We start from the raw sequence: 18,330 nt of genomic DNA on the forward strand, positions 1-18,330 counted from the left end.
GTGTGTGTGTGTGTTTGTGTGTGTGTGTGTGTGTGTGTGTGTGTGTTTGCTCTCTGTGGGCGGCTCTCTCATGCTGACCTTGTTCGTCAGGGCTCTGTTGCTTGGATTCAGATTTATGCATTAACTTTTCTCTGTGGTTTTGCTGGATGTGAGTGTAGAATTTAAATGAGACTGATCAGCAGCACACACACACACACACACACACACGCGTCCTGCATGCAGATGTGCACTTACAGTAAAGAAAGTCGAGTTAAAAATTATTCTTAAACTTCAAAAAGTCAGAATCCTACAGATGTCTCTTGATTATCGACTGTGAATGGCACATCTCATTATGCGGTAGTTGAGGAGAGGCTTGTATTTACTCTTTGACAGTGAAATAAGAGTCTAAAGATCTCATGGATAAAGGAGGAACCCAACTACAGAATATCTTTGAGAGCTAAGGGAGCTATTTCGATATTTTTCAACTAATATACATTAGCAATTACTTAGCAGTGCCATGTTTAACCATCTAGAACACTTTGTGCATAACAATATGCTAAAAACCACTCAGAACAACCTCTATAGCATCATATTTTGAATATATAGTGAGTATTGCATGATCAGATGACAAGATCTGGAGGATCACTCCAGTTTTTATGATCTGATGTTAGTGTTTTAGTCTTTTGCCTGTGTTGCATTCAAGAGCTTTATAAATCTCATCTATAGCATTCAGGAGGGTTTTCCTCTCATTGTCAGGATCTGTGCTGGAATATTTTAGCTCCTCCCATTCCTCTGCAGTAGGAGGGGTCAGGCTTTTGATTGGCTCCTCTGTTTGATTGACATTGCAGGACTGACGGCAGGTGTGGTCTGCAGCGTAAAGAAAGTCGAGTTAAAAATTATTCTTAAACTTCAAAAAGTCAGAATCCTACAGATGTCTCTTGATTATCGACTGTGAATGGCACATCTCATTATGCGGTAGTTGAGGAGAGGCTTGTATTTACTCTTTGACAGTGAAATAAGAGTCTAAAGATCTCATGGATAAAGGAGGAACCCAACTACAGAATATCTTTGAGAGCTAAGGGAGCTATTTCGATATTTTTCAACTAATATACATTAGCAATTACTTAGCAGTGCCATGTTTAACCATCTAGAACACTTTGTGCATAACAATATGCTAAAAACCACTCAGAACAACCTCTATAGCATCATATTTTGCATATATAGTGAGTATTGCATGATCAGATGACAAGATCTGGAGGATCACTCCAGCTTTTATGATCTGATGTTAGTGTTTTAGTCTTTTGCCTGTGTTGCATTCAAGAGCTTTATAAATCTCATCTATAGCATTCAGGAGGGTTTTCCTCTCATTGTCAGGATCTGTGCTGGAATATTTTAGCTCCTCCCATTCCTCTGCAGTAGGAGGGGTCAGGCTTTTGATTGGCTCCTCTGTTTGATTGACATTGCAGGACTGACGGCAGGTGTGGTCTGCAGCATCAGTGCAGCAAAGCCCTCCTAGATTTACATTCTCACCACAATCTCTCTGCATTAAATATACATTTGTGATGATAGAGAGGCTCTTTGGATTGATTTATTTCTATCTGTAGGTTTTTGCTGACTGTCCTCCTTTAAGTGCTTTTCAGATGATTTTTCCAAACTCTCTCGCATGGGAAATACCGAACGGTTGCCGCTGCTAGCATGCATGGGAATTCCCTGCTTAATAAACATGGAAACGTGCACGCACTCCATTGTGACCTCGAGAATTTTAATAACTCTCAGTCTCCTTTGCTTTGCTGCTGGGAATGAAAGTGAGGGAGGTAAATACATTGAGGATCCCTTTGAAAAGGAACATTAACAGGTGACTTAATGCAGCTTTTCTACTTTTATTACGTGTAGTAGGGCTGTTTAAAAAAAAAAAAATGTATAATATATTTCCTCCAAAATGATTTTTTTTTTATTTTATCTGATTTTAAATTGAGGATGCACAATTACATCAGTATCCATATTGGCTTCTTTTTCCTATTCAAAGTGTAGTAAATAAAATAATTTATTTAACTTTAGTTAACTATAAATCACCTGGTCATTTTTTTTTATTTTAAATTATTTTATCACATTTTATTTTATCTGATAAATTCAATGTCCACATGGGCTTTTTTCCATTCCATTTTTATTTTTCTTTATTTATTTTTATTGCTTATATTTTTATTTCTATTTATTTATTTTTTGCCTCGGGTGTTTTTTTGAAACTGTGTTTTTTTTTTCCCTCATTATCTTGATCCTCACATCAGGCTTTGTACAAATATTAAGTATTTCAACAGAATCAATCCCATGAACTTACTGTTGCCATCTGGAGTGAATCGTAGTCATGGGGTCTGTATTTTTATACTTATTTATTTTCTCCCTGCTGCTCCTGGATCGCTGCAGTGGGTTTATTATTATCCAGTGTAATCTGGGTGGATAAATGGTGAACCTGACGGGGAACAGCTCTCACTTCCTTTAGAATCTAAAGCTACTTTTCTCACATAATTACATTCCAGCATCTGCAATGCAACAGTGGGGTCCCTGAGATCAAAAACCACATTTCCAGTGAAGTACGACATTACACAATCCTGATGCGAGATCACCATGGAAAACTCACTGTTACCATGACGTTTGAGTTTTTTTATACTTCATGCCAGTTGAGCTTGGTTAATGTCAGCAACCTCTGATTTATTTACCTCAGCTGCAGTGATTTATGAGTTAAATAGTTGAATAAATGGACAGTTTTATATCATATGTAATTAATAAATTAATCATTTGTTTCTACTCCAAATACGGTACTATTTTTGCTTTGAATAAAATGCTATTTTATTTTCACAAGTATTTTTTTACTCATTTATTTATATTTTATTAATTTCATTTTTTACATGCCTATGGATAAAAAAAGCTTTAAAAATGCGATATACATCCAGAAGTGAGTGCGCTGAAGCATCAGACAGACTCAGAGCCACTCTTTGTATTTTTTCAAGTTTTATTTTGTATAGTAAATGGTTTTAAAAACTGTATAAAATACACAATATTGCACATAATAAATCAATTGCACTTTTTTTTAAGGAACAGAAAACATCTAATCATAGGCTACAGTAGAGCTATTGAGAATCACAACTGCTGTGATACGAGAGGAGCTCGAATTGTGTTTCTGAAGTTGCCAAAATGGAGAGTGAATTCAGTGGAATGCTGTGGTTTTTTGTCAGTCAAGTGGATTATTTTGCCCTTTTCAAAAGACTTTGGCACATATCTGCAGATGGCACCCTGTTTTTGGCCTCTGCTGTCACATTCCCAGAATGCTTTGCTCTTGTGATGTCATTCTGTGGGCTGAAATCGGTATCGTTGGAGATGATTTTAACCCTGTGTTTCTAGATATTTTGATCACTTAAATGTTCTTTCATCTAAAAATGGGTGTGTGATTTTCAGTATGGTTTTCACTCTGTACTCAGTTCTGTACACACTGTTCTTTGCATTGCATTTCACTCACTGGTAGTGAAAACTGAATGTTCATTTAATCCACGTCATGCCTACTGAACCAGACCGAACAACTCGTTAATGTATCTGAGATGTGCGTTTGGCTTTTCAAGGTGCAGTGGTAAAATCACGCAGACGGCAGTATGTGCCTCGACTCATTTGATGTATAAATGCGTTTGTCAGTTTGCAGTGTGTATGTGTCCTGTATGTTGTCAGGAAAGAACGAGGAGTTTTCTTCCTGTAGACCAGGGGTGCCCAACCCAGCTCCTGGCGATCGACTGTCCTGCAAAGTTTAGCTCCAACTCTAATCAAAGACACCTGCATTTAATTTTTAAGTGATCCTGAAGACCCTAATTAGTTGCTTCAGGTGTGTTTGATTAGGGTTGGAGCTGAACTTTGCAGGACAGTCGATCGCCAGGAGCAGGGTTGGGCACCCCTACTGTAGACTGTCGGTGTGTCAGCTGAAGCTGAGAGATGTTTAAAAGCATAGCAGTGCTTGACGTAGAAATGACATGAGGTTGTGGGATTCTCATTTTGACCCTTTTTTCTTCATCTCTCTCTGTATTTGGCCATATGAGTAAATTTGAATGACAAAGACATGTATTATTCTCTCTAAAATCAAGGTTAAAAAAGAAATAACTTTTATTTAGCTTAAGGAAAATTATTTTTTTAATGTTCAAGAATTTTTGTACTGACATTTATTTTACAATTAAGCATATTTTCCCCTGCAATACTCATTACGGTAATGCATTTAAATCACTTGTGTGTGTGTGTGTGTGTGTGTGTGTTTGTATATATAAATATACAGTATATATATATATATGTGTGTGTAATAATATATTATAATATATTATACATAATAAAAATAATTCATAATAATAATATGATTAATGAGTTACTGAATATTATTAGTAATATTATTAATAATATAATATTCATAATTATTAATAATAATTGAATTTGTGTGTAATTAATCTCTCTCTCTCTCTCTCTCTCTCTCTCTCTATATATATATATATATAACTAAACATTTATACGTTTGTGTATTAGATATAATTTGATTAATTTGTTCAACATGAATGTATTAATTAATGTAATGAGAATTCTGGGTAAGATCTGTTTAATTGTTATAAAAATAATAATGTAAAAAAAATAGGTTCTGAAAGCCATTTGATTTTCATTTTTCACTTCATTTTTTAATGCAATCTATCATTTCTATTTCTGTTTTGAAGTATCTCCTGGACGTGTTTTTCTTCACCTGTGACTGCATTTCTTCTCTCCATTCTGGACAGTCTTTCTGTACACCGAAGACAAACTGAGCTGCTCTCATTACTCTCTCAGACCTGTGATGCACAAATACACTCCAGGTTATCTTATTTGCTCTGATGTTCCTCGTCATTTTCACAACAGGAACATTGTTTGAGTGTTCAGTGCAGGTGTAGAGAGTGCGGTCACAGACAGGATGTGATGTCACACTCTAGGGATTCTGTAAAAATACATTCAAAATAAATTGAAAACGATAAAATATAAATGTAATCTACTTTCCTGTAACAGCTTGCTCTTTTATATTGCACCAACAGCCCAATCTGAGACATTTAAATCCTGTATTGGCCAAACATTTTTTTTTTTTTCAATATTGCCGAGTTCATCATAATTTTGTGTGAGCGCAGCTTTATGACGACTGTATCACATGGCTTTCTGTCACAGAAAGTTGAATGTTCACTGTTGTTACCATGATTATGCCTGTAGTTGTAATAGAGTGCAACAGTTGGGTTCCAGAAGTAAAAATGAAGTTCATTTACTCCATAGGGAAATTGATTTTTAACAATAGCCTATTAAAGACAGACCTACTGTGAGGGCCAGGGTTGTTAATCAATGATACATGCTTTTGTTGAAGCCTTCAGGTCGCATTATTTTAACTTACAGTATACTTTAAATAATCATGTTTAACAGTCGAATACCTGGTGAAAAACTACATTACCCATGATGCTGTACAGAAAATTCCACCTATCAGAGTCGCAGTGAGCAAATAGCATCAAAGGAGCACTGAACTTAAAATATATTGTTTTTGTTTATTCAAACAACTTTAAATGGATAGTTTTTAATTTGATTATGTCATTTGCAATGGTTCATGGGATTGTAGTTTTTTCTCTCTCACTAAAGCTGTTAAGTACACAGTCTTGTACCTTTGTCTTTTTGTCTCATTTTCAAATACTTGCTTCACATCAAAGATTGTAATGTTGCGATTCACCTCGTAACCTCGTGGTTCATGGCTTCAACATTTTAGCGAATACTTAAAAAAAAAAATCCTTATGGGAAAAATGAATGGAAGAAATACTTCCAGAACCAACGCTGCTGAAAAAGTGAGCGGGACTAATGCACTCTACAGAAGAAGATTATTTGAAATGAAATCATTTTAAATGAAGAGTTGAAAATGCTTCTTATAATTTCAATAATCCAATAAGTGAGAGAAGTTTATACATATATAGTGCATCTAGAAAATCTTTAAATGTGATTATTACGAATCTAGAAAAATAAGTCATACTTTTTTCCTTATTTTTTTTCCTGGTAATAATAGTATATGAAAGTTTATATGACTTCACAGAGGCTTGTAAGATTATTTCCATATAAATCCCATGTAATGCGTTTGTTGTGACTTCAACGGCTTGGGCTGCGAATAATTACATCCTCTGGTAAATTTTCCGGTTCTCGATATCCGGTAAAATCTGTGAAGTCCTCTGTGAGAAACATCGTCCAGTGCATCTGAAGAGTTGTGCTTCTGTTTAATGCTGTGATTTCCATGAGGAAGATAAGACTGAAAGGAAAAGCTTGCGTCCTGTCCGTGTTTTAAATCCTCCTGATTTCCCAAACCTCTAGCAGGAAAATGACCAAAAAAAAAAACATAAATGTAAAGCAATATTTGTTATTGATCCAGTTTAAAATAACTTCACACTCTGCATGAGGGAAATAGTCTCATTATTCCTTTCTTCCAGGAGAAAATTCCAATATTCTGTTAAATATACATATACATATATATATTTTTTTAATGAATATTAGCTGCGATATTTCCAAACCTAGTTCAGTACTCGCATCCATAAAGTACCAAAATAAAACAACAACAACAATCTGATAGGATTTTCCTGAATCGTCCTGATCAAACAACAAATCAAGTGAACAGATGCTCCTGTACTGAAAATATGATGCTCAGTTGTGTGTAATCCTGCGGTCACAGAAACCAGAGTTTCCAGCGCGCGTGTTTCTTAGCCTCTGCTTTGGACTTGCGTTTAGGCGTGGAGCCGATGGTCTCCTGAGGATACGGCAGAGGGGGGAACAGGGACTCCTCTGCGGGACACAGTCTCTTCATCAGAGACTGGAGCTTATCTTCCTGCAGTTTAAAGTCCAGCTCCACGCTGCAGCACAGAGACAAAACAAAGGCAGATTCAGAGCGGTAGTACTGTACATGTGAGAGAGTCAGATGCGCTGAGCAGCACACAACACATGCTGTCAGTCTTGAGATCAACAGAAAAAAACCGTCAAAAAGTATTTTTTTTACAGTTTGCAGCCCGTTTTACTTCTGTATTATGACATTTCTCAATCAGGACATTTAATGAGTTAAATATGTGGTTTAGGACTTGATTTTATCCATTGAGAATACATTGGATCCTAAAAATGAGCTTTTACATACCAGAATTGCTGAATGCATTGAACTGAATGCAAGTCTGCTGAAACAGTCTAAATTGATGTTTGACTATTATTTAATATTAACTTTTTTTTAATGAGGTGCACAGATAAATTGTGCACATTAAGAATAAGAATGTGTATTAACAAGTAAATAGAGATAATGCTTATCAGACTAGGTCATGCTGACTAAATAAATAAATAAATACCTTCTCATTTCACTAGTATGAATATGTATATATTTCATGAAGAAAATTAAGCCTATTTTAAACCATAAATATGTTATTATTAGTTATTATTATTATTATTATTATTTGTTTTATTACTATTATTATTCATTTTCAAGAAAATAATCTCTTAAATTTAACATAAATATGTATAGTGCATAAAGAAAATGAAGCCTATTTTAGACCACAAAGTTTATTATTATTATTGTTGTTGTTGTTGTTGTTATTATTATTTCATATTATTTTATTACCATTATACCTTTTTATGAAAAGTTTCTTAAATTTAGGCTTAATTTTCTTTGCACAAAAACATATTTTATAATTTACTTTTGATTTTGTAGTAGTAAATAAAATAAAACAATTTACAAATGAAAGAAAGAGCCATATTACAGTCTTCTAACTTGCAGGCTTTGGGCTTTACTGCTGACATCTCTTCTCAAGCATTTTTCTTTCTAATTTTCACATTTAATGGCTTGAAGGAAGGTAGTGGTGGCACAGTTGAGTTGTTAAGCTGCTGCTTGACGTAAAGCAGTGAATTAAGATCTTCAGGATCAACAGATGAGAAGCTTAATGATCTGCGATGTATTTCACTACATCCCCTCTCTGTGTTCCTTTAGAGTGTAGTTTATAGAGTAGATGTTGCATTGTGGGATTTATCCTCTGGAGCGTCCGTCTTATGTGCCGCAGATAATCTCCACACATCTGATTCCTGAGATCAGTCACATTATACTCCACGATTAGAGAGCAGAGATGGAGAGATGAGGGTGAAAGAGTGAGTGTGACGGAGAGAGGGATTATTTCACTCTAGCAGACTGAACAGACTTCCATATCCTGAAGGACCTTACAGACTTGTAGCCTGGATTTGATCTGGTCTTTATGTTTGTAGTTATGAGATATGATTGAATAAGCCATTTTCAAAGGACTTGGAAAATAGTTGTCAACTTAACATAAGTTTTCCAAAACTTGACAAGTCTACTTGGAGCTGATTGTGGCTGATGGTTCATGTACTGTTGATATCTGTGATATAATGGAATTTAATTATAGCAGTCTTTATTATAATTATGTTTTACACAATATTTACTTATTTTGCGTGTGCATTATCCATTGTTGCTAGATTTTAGAACTGAACTTATTGAGTGAGTATGAAAAATATGATAAATGTTGAATAAATTAAATATTCTTTTTATATTAATTTACTATATTCTTTTTCAATAATAATAATAATAATAATAATACTACTACTAATAATAATTATTATTATTATTAATACTTGTATTGGGTTTATTTATTTACTTATGTGCATTATCCATTGTTGGGAAATCAAGGCAGTTTGAAAAAAGATAAATGTTGCATAAATTTAAAATTAAAATATTGTTTTTATAATAATTTAATAATTTCTTCCTCATTACATTATTATTATTATTATTAAGAAAGAAGAAATTAATCAAATATTAAATATAATAATATAATTATTAATAAATAAATAAATAAATACATACATGCATACATACATACAAGGGCTGTGAATCTTTGGGTAGAAAGCGAATTGATTCGATTCACGATTCATAGGGTTTCGATTCAATCCAAGAACGATTTTTGCAAATTCAGAACGATTCAATTCGATTCGATTCACAATTCAATTCGATTCGATTCGATTAACGATTGGATTCTGCATTCTTTAAGTACATTCACAGGATTATTTAAATGCTTCCCCTAAATTCTTTAAATGCTTAGTCAGGGGGCGAATTACACAGCAGCCTTTATGGTTAGAGAATGAAAAAACACTTTTGTCCATTGTTAGATGCTAGTTTAATGATGCTATGGCATGACATGGCATATGTAGAACTTTATGTAAGCCAAGATTTTAAAAAAGAGCTTTAATATATAGGCTAACATTTTGTCACACCAGGGGTGTAGCCATCATTTCAGAAGTGACAGAAATATCAAATACAATAATTTTATGTAGGCCTATGTATGTATTATTATTATTATATATATATTTTTTTACAAGGAGTTATTTTCTTATCTCATACTTTGAATTTGCTATAAGAAATCAAATACACTGCTGGACAATAATCAATCATTTGTAATCTATCATTTTTTCCTAATGGCAATTGTATACTTTCTGGCACGTTCTTTGAGTTCTTTGAGCGCGAGATCACTTCTCTTGCAGTGCGAAAACTTCTTTATCTAATTTTCATAAAATAAAATGCTATTTAACTTTTCCTCTCCATCGGCGAATGATGATTCTGAAAGAAAACGGCCCGATGTCTGTTTGCTATAGCAACAAAAGCTACTTTCATGCATCTGATTATCAGATAAACCTCGCGCTCTTATTTCAAGGTTGTTGTTAATGCTGTGGTTATTTGAAAAGTTTCCTTCGTACATTTGGTTTAACAACATTGTTAAAACACATTTATCATTCAATGGAACTGTGCGTATGCTTTAGACACTTACATTTTTGCTCTGTCCATGCAATAAATGCGCAGCCTTCAACTGCTCAGGTAATGATGTCGGCATGACCGAGAGGAGAGAGCCACTGAAAAACTACAGAAAAGTAAAACTACTTCACTTTAGCATTACTAGCCACGAGTACTAAGGAGAGATCACACATCAGCTGCTCAAAAAATGTGTCAGTGAGACGAACGGAGCGCGAGCGCAATCCTGTGACAGTCACTGCAGGCGGTAAATAGTGCAGCGCGTGAAGCAGAGATGCGAGGCACGAACACTGTTCAAGGTCTCCATTCATTTGTGCTTGTAGTAATTTAATGTGTATATAATTTGAAAGCATTGAATCGCTATAGAAATCGCGATTCATTCGATTATTAGCGTTTAAAATCGATTACTGTCCGAAATTGACGATTCACGATTCAAAAATCATGTTTCAAGATCGATGCATATGCATCGTCAAGGTTTGTAATCAATGCATCGAGAAAACGAGCGAATCGTTACACCCCTAATACATACACATACACATACACACATATATATATTTTACTTTAATAAAACTATAGTTACTAGGGCTGTGTATCACCAGCAAAGTCACAATACGATACGTATCACGATACAGAGGCCACGATACGATACGTATCACGATACATGACTGCACTGAATTTCACCTCAGCAGAATTTAGAAAAACAGCTGTTTATTAAACACTGCTTACTAGTGCCATTTAATAATGTACTTGTTCTAATAAATGTATATTGTAATGTACTCATTCTAATATATTTAAAAAAAGAATTTACATTGCTGGTACGTTATCATTGCACAAATTAACACACTCTCTACAATAAAAAAAAAAAAGAAATTAGAAGAGTTCTAAACTAACGCGCTGTCTTCACTGTATCTAACGCACACACCCTCAAGGCTGATTTATACTCGATGCGTCTGCAAGTTCGCTTAGGTGCGCGCGGCAAATATTACGTCATCGCGGTGTTGGCGGAAGTTCGCTTTGAGTGCTTTCCGCGCAGCTCCGCTTCCGAAGATGCACGAGTTCAAAGCGACTATGCACGTCTGTGCCAGCATTTGTGTGAAACAAAAGCAGTTTGATGTTAAGTGCAGTCACACACACAGATCACGTTGCGGCCGAACTCAGACATTCAGGAACAAACTTTTTAGTGCTGCCCCACAATTTTATCAACTAAATAGCTTAATCGCTCAAGAGCTACATTATCTTTTCACAAACAGCTTTTCTACGAGCTGAGGAGGGCAATACTTATATATAGAAGGTGCACACAGTGTCATTCACACAAACACTAAACCCCATCATGGTGACACGATACTGAAATAATGCAATAAACATTCATTTAACAACATTAGATGTAAGATTAAACCCTTCACAACTGATAAGAAAAAACTAAGAAACATGTTATTTCAACAAAAAAACATAAAATATGAAGTGTCATGCAGGGAATTCTGGGAGTGTAAATTTACGGTTTGTCACTGTAAATTATACAACGACTTTTTATATTTCACTTTGAAAAAACATATTTTTAACAGTATTTTACTGTAAAATTACATTAAATGTAATTACATTTATTCACCAAATATAGTATGGAAACTTACTGTTAACCAGTTAACAGGTTTTTACTGTAGCATTTTTACAGTCTTTTACTGTTTAAATCACAATCATTTTTTGCAGTGTATAGTTACTATAGTTAACTATAACTACAGCAAGATGCACAACATTCACAATTTGGCATGACCTTATTGTTTGTGTAATAACTATATAATAAATAAAGATTTTTTTGTATAATATAATTGTATTAATAGTTAAAATGTTTTTAATTTGCTAGACGTTCTGGTCTTCATGTGTGAACTATGGTTAATGGGTGATTTCTTTGAGTGAAGCATTTTATTTATATAGCTTAAAATTTTTCCATCATAAAGCCATTTTTAAAGAAACAAAATAATAATAATTAAAAAAAAAAAAAACATCCAGTGGTTATTCTTACATTTTCACTCATCAATAGTTGCTTGTCGTGTCCAGAGAATCTACATCCATATGTTTCTGAGTGGTAGTGAAATGAAACTCATATTCTTCTCTTGCTATCAGAGCGTTCAGAATAGCAGATAGAGAGAGACTTTTAACACTCTCTACACCACAAACTCTGTTCAGTATATCTCACAAATGTGACGCATCCGCAGTGACGAGTTTATTTTGCAGACGCCACCCAGAGAGCTGCCATTCAACATGAGAAATGAAGTCTGTCTTTGAATTGCATTGCTTTCCTGTTGATTTCATGCACTAGATTGTGCAAAACGTCTTTCAGAAACATGTTGAATTCAGATTATAAATGCACTGAACTGCTTATTGTCAGCCAGGCTATATTTAAACCTTTGTTTGTGTTGGATCTGTTGAACAGGCTCGAGAGTAGAAGGTTATGTAAGGTGTGTGTATGTGTTATTGAAGACTTAGCGCGTTTGTTCGTTGTGTGTCCTGCCTTTGCATTCAGGCGCAGCGCAATGCAGCAATTAGCAAATTAATCACACAGCACAACCTGCTAATTATGCCCTTATCAATATGACCATGTTCTCGCTACAGAGAGACACGTACAAATCACTCATTATCACAATAAGTCTCAAGAAGCTCTTTGAACAAGCCGCTTTGAGTGTCTCTAAGAGTCGCTGATCATTTGGTAGTAGTTTATTGTGCTTTGTAGTTTAATGTTGAAGGAGAGATGCTGTTTGTTGTGATTGTCACTGCCCTCACAACAAATGTTTTTTATTTATTCAATGTATTTTATTGTTGTGCATGTTTGTGGATTATGTACACCCCACATCAACAAAATCAGCACAAGTTTTTGTTTCTAAGCCATATTTACACATTTACTCACACTGATTCTCTGTGATTTATCTGTTTTTTAGAACTGACACTCAGAATTGTATTGTGAAAAAGATCATTCCTAGATCTGAAGAATTAAACTCATTTTCGACTTGATAAGCTCTTTATATTTCCATTTAATGGGAGCAGTAATTTTGTTCTCTGAATTAATGTGCGGCACTCTTTCTGCCGAGGCATGACATAACGTCAATGCTCACAATTTCTAGCTTTCGATTCACAAATCAATGTTTAATATTTCTCTCTGGATCAATACGGTTCTCCACAATATAAACCAGAGCATCATTAGAGAGGAATGCGTTGAAGTGGCTGTCCAAAGAACGTCAATACTTCATTTGCATTAGCGAACTGAGCGTCGCAAGCGCAGCGCGAGCCAAACGTGACGTGCTTCTCATCTGACAGGCCTAGATTTCTCTCTCTCCTGTGTTTGCGTGGTTTATTTCATTGATCGTTCACCGTGTCTCCTGCTCTCCACCCACGACTGTTGTCAAGTGTGAGAGTCCTGACGCTTTTCTGTTTCTGAGCTGCTAATTAGAAACTGAAAGCCGTTGATAAGGGCCGTATATCCCCGCTCATTGCCCCGCGTGTCATAGGCTTTCCTTCCCTTCATCACTGAGGATGAGGAGTGGTTTGATCTGGCTCTGCTCCTCCTGTTTAAGCTCATTAACGTCGGAGGTCTTCTCATCCCGTTCTCATCTCAGCGTTTACACAAGAAACGCATCACTGCGGCGGTTAAGTGTTTGCGGTGACCTGAAGTTCGTTAAATCAGAACGTGTGTGTGTGTGTGTGTGTGTGTGTGTGTGTGTGTCTGTCTTTGTGAGCGTTGCATTAGCGAACTGAGCGTCGCAAGCGCAGCGCGAGCCAAACGTGACGTGCTTCTCATCTGACAGGCCTAGATTTCTCTCTCTCCTGTGTTTGCGTGGTTTATTTCATTGATCGTTCACCGTGTCTCCTGCTCTCCACCCACGACTGTTGTCAAGTGTGAGAGTCCTGACGCTTTTCTGTTTCTGAGCTGCTAATTAGAAACTGAAAGCCGTTGATAAGGGCCGTATATCCCCGCTCATTGCCCCGCGTGTCATAGGCTTTCCTTCCCTTCATCACTGAGGATGAGGAGTGGTTTGATCTGGCTCTGCTCCTCCTGTTTAAGCTCATTAACGTCGGAGGTCTTCTCATCCCGTTCTCATCTCAGCGTTTACACAAGAAACGCATCACTGCGGCGGTTAAGTGTTTGCGGTGACCTGAAGTTCGTTAAATCAGAACGTGTGTGTGTGTGTGTGTGTGTGTGTGTGTGTGTGTCTGTCTGTCTGAGAGGTAATGAAATCAGAAAATACTGGAGAAACATTCCACCCACATCTCCAGCTCATTGGTGTGAGTTTCCACAGTGTCTTGTCTGTTTTCATGCGGATCTCTGGATAATTTAAAAAGTCTCAGAACTTTTTTTTCTTGACCCACTTTCAACTTTTTTGGTTGTTTAAAAAACATCTAAAGATGTACAAGAAGTGTAGCCTTGTTTAAATATCTTTCACTTATCAACACATTATGCACTGAGTTTAAAAAGAGTCCGTTTGAGTGCATGAACCTTCCCACAATGCATCTTTTTCTTTCCTAACCAGCAACTTTTTTTTCTCTCTGTTAGGGCAATATATTAGTATTTAAAAATTTTTTTATTTTTTTTTTATATTTCAGGGATTTATAATTTATTTTTTATTTGTTCATTTAGGTCACCCACAATTCTTCCTGGTGACTTGTATGTTATGTGACTTATGTTATTTATTTTATGAGCATTTTTATGTTTTAATGGTTAAAGTTTAGTCAAGTCAAGTCACCTTTATTTATATAGCACTTTTAACAATACAGATTGTGTCAAAGCAACTGTACAGCATTAATTGGGAAAATAGTGCATCATTAATGCAAAATGACAATAGTAAACACTCAATTTTCAGTTAAAGGCAGAAACCAGGCTCAGTCGGGGGGCCAGTTCTCCTCTGACCAGACAAAACCAGCAGGTCAATTCCAGGCTGCAGCAAAGTCAGATTGTGCAGAGGACTCAACTGGTTCCTGTGGTTTTGTCCCGGTGGCTGTCTAGGAGACAATGTCTTCACTGGGGATCTGTCTCTGGGGCTCATCTAGGGGCACATTTATTTAGTTGCAAAAGGTTCAAACTGTATGTTTTAAAGAATCAAAAGATGCAACAATTCATTTGCTTCATCATAAAGTCTCTATGATGCAATTTATTTATTTATTTGGTAAATATGGCTGCATATTGGTGCATGCATAAATGGATAAATATTTGTTTAATATTGAATATTTTGTTAAATATTTATATAAAATGTATGTATTTACTTAATTAATTAATTTATTTATTTTTACTAAATTAAAATATTTTTATAATGTTTTTGTTTGTAAGTCATAATTTCTTTGAAATCTCTAAAATGCATTTTTCTTTTTTAGGTAAATATGGCTGCATATTGATGCATGCATGCATAAATGAACAAATATTTATTTTTAATATTTGTTTAATATTGAATAGGCATGAGATTTTGACTGTATGATAACCTTAAGCAAAAATATAACGGTTTCACGGTATCACAGTGTTGTTGTTACAGCTCTAAAATATGATTTTTTTTTAATGTTTGGGTAAAAAAAATTATAATAATTTTACCACTGAACACAATATATTTTATTTTTCAGCAACATACTGAATATTTGGAACAGTAGTATTTGTTTATTTTTTCTTTGATTTGTTTCTGAAATGTTTGCTGAATTGTGGGCTGTCCTGCAGCTTTTGATGTGGATGGTTGATTTGCTGCTAGAGCTACTGCTGTCCTAAAAAGAAGAACAATAAAGACTGACATCTTTAACCTAAATCTGTAATTACATTTATTTAATTTTAATTATATAATTCATATACATATAATTTATATAATTTCATATAATTTAGTTATATAATTTCATACACATAATTTGATTTAATAATAACCCTATTTGAAGCAAAAACAGAATGTTCTGACTAGCTTTGTGAAATTATACTGCATGCCTGAATGACAATCTAAAATTGCTCTTTAAAGCATTAAAATAACTAAAAAGTTAAAATCACTGAATTAAAAATGAAAATAAATAAATAAAATGACTATATTTTCACTTTGTATAAGAAACACACATTAACTCATCTGAGCTTATTAATTAGTACTGTATAGCTTACATTTGATTGACCTATTACAAGTCCCTTCACAGTTACTGCTATCATAAAAATACACTTATATGTAGGTTTAAAATTAAGCAGCACTGCGCTGAAACACTGCTTTAAATGTTAATTATACAGAGACGAGATGAAAAGAAAACACCATCTAAACTTTTCTGAAGACAGTCAGTTCCCCTCAGAAACACATTCATATAAACCCCAAATCAATATTTAGGATTTTCGTCCAATAGATTGTGCATCATGAACAGTGAGTGATCTGCCTGCTACAGTATTTTTTCTCTTTGCGTCCGTCTTCAGTGTCTCTGGCCTGTGTTAACACAGATGAAAAATATACCTGTGACATGTCAGTTATGCACTGAGGAAAACACAACGTCTCAAATGCATTAAGCAGCACAGATATATTCGCTGTTTGTCATGGTGGATCGATTGGATCCATGATCGACATTAAGGGCTGCTTAAGAATAAGCGTGCACAAATGAGTGACTGCAATAAGACAAAAAACATCCGGTTGCCGATCGCGCAAGTTCCAGGGTAAGCTCTTTCGGCCGTCATACACACGCTCATACACACATGCTCGCACCAGCAGGAGGGGGGGATGGGTCTTGTTTCTCTCACTCAACCTGAGGGATTCCTACACTTTCAGTCTTTTGAAACCGTGATATTGTCAAATCGCGGTATACCTTGAAACCGGTAATCGGCCCATGCCTGATATTGAATATTTTATTGAATATTTACGTTTATGTATTTAATTAATATTTTTTTCTAAATGATTCAAATGTTTTATAACTTTTTTCTTTGTAAGTGATAATTTTGCTGAAGTCTCTATAAGTCTCTATACATATTTAATATTTCATATTTTTGTATGTAAAAGTTTTATATAAATAAATACATTTGCTGAATAATTTATTTTCTATAAATAAATACTTAAAAAAAAAAAAATTTTTTTTTTAGAAACAATATTACTAAAAAAAAAAAAAAAACTGAAATATAGAAATAAAAGCTAATTAAAAAAATTAATAAAAACTGTAATAGTACATAAATTATACTGCAATGAATAAACACTGAAACAGACAAACCACATTAAGGGCACCTCAAATAAACAGTGTATATTAAAAAATATAAAAAAAAAAAAAATCTATTCATGTATATATATCTCTGGTTTAAGCAGAACATTAGAACATTACAATCTAACATTGCTCTTTAATGCATTAAAAGCACTAAATTAAAAGTTAAAATCATTAAATTAAAAATAAAAATAAAGAAAGAAAAGAGAAAAACATTATAAGAAACACACATTAACTCATTTCAGCTTAGTAATTAGGATTGTATTAACTTACATTTTATTTACCTATTACAATACTCCCTTTACAGTTACTATCATAAAAATACACTTATATGTAGGTTTAAAATTCTACAAAAGGCACATTTCATGTCCGACAACAAATATTTTAGCATAATGCATAGAATTATTGCACTATTATTCTATTGCGCTCCATCTGATATGTTTGCTTGACTTTCTAACATTTACAGATGAAGAATATACCTGTGACATGTCAATTATGCACTGAGCAAAACACAACGTCTCAAATGCATTAAACAGCACAAATATATTCGCTGGACCAATTTGATCCATGATCGACATTAAGGTCTGCTTAAGAATAAGCGTCCACAAATTAGTGAGATTGTGTGAATTTAATTCGTCGTTAATGGAACTGATTTAGCCCCGATTGATTTGTTAGGTTATTTCAGGTCAGGTTTTGGACTTTAATCCCAGTTTTTTCCTCGGTCTCCGTGGTGTTGTGATGCATCATATTCACGCAGCAGCAGCGGTGATGAGAGAAGGCGCTTGAGAAACAGTTTCAAGAGGAGAAATCAATCTACATATAAAATATTGGTCACAGATTATTGGTTGATTATTGATTATAACTTTTTATGCAGATGCACCGAGTGAATTGGGGAATCTTCCCATCCCTAATATATATATATATATGTATATGGCTGCGTATTGGTGCATGCATGAATAAATAAAAAAAAAAAAATTATTGAATATTTTATTGAATATTTACGTTTATGTATTTAATTAATATTTTTTTCTAAATGATTCAAATGTTTTATAACTTTTTTCTTTGTAAGTGATAATTTTGCTGAAGTCTCTATAAGTCTCTATACATATTTAATATTTCATATTTTTGTATGTAAAAGTTTTATATAAATAAATACATTTGCTGAATAATTTATTTTCTATAAATAAATACTTAAAAAAAAAAAAATTAAATATACATACAAACCTGAAACTTTTTTACGGTGACAGTATTTGGCTTGAATTTTTGAGCGTGTTGGCATGCTAACATGTTTTAGTAGTAGATTAATAGCAAAAGATTTCTGTAAATACGTTCCATATATA

General features: G+C 34.3%; 2 protein-coding genes across 3 annotated transcripts in view; one reads left to right on the forward strand and one right to left on the reverse strand.

The window, feature by feature from the left end:
• The window catches only part of LOC107667825 (dedicator of cytokinesis protein 1), a 288,581-nt gene that overhangs the window by 127,250 nt on the left and 143,001 nt on the right, over positions 1-18,330 (forward strand). The gene's annotated exons all lie outside the window — the stretch shown is intronic.
• Positions 6,451-18,330, reverse strand: part of LOC107667837 (protein FAM196A-like) — a 35,035-nt gene continuing 23,155 nt past the window's right edge. Inside the window, exon 3 of the mRNA XM_016459560.1 lies at positions 6,451-6,887. Coding sequence (XP_016315046.1) covers positions 6,704-6,887 — 184 coding nt within the window. The 3' untranslated portion in view covers positions 6,451-6,703. The remainder of the gene's footprint in view (positions 6,888-18,330) is intronic.

The sequence above is a fragment of the Sinocyclocheilus anshuiensis genome, unplaced genomic scaffold (assembly GCF_001515605.1).
Source record: "Sinocyclocheilus anshuiensis isolate Anshui unplaced genomic scaffold, SAMN03320099.WGS_v1.1 scaffold493, whole genome shotgun sequence".
NCBI classification, from domain to species: Eukaryota; Metazoa; Chordata; class Actinopteri; order Cypriniformes; family Cyprinidae; genus Sinocyclocheilus; species Sinocyclocheilus anshuiensis.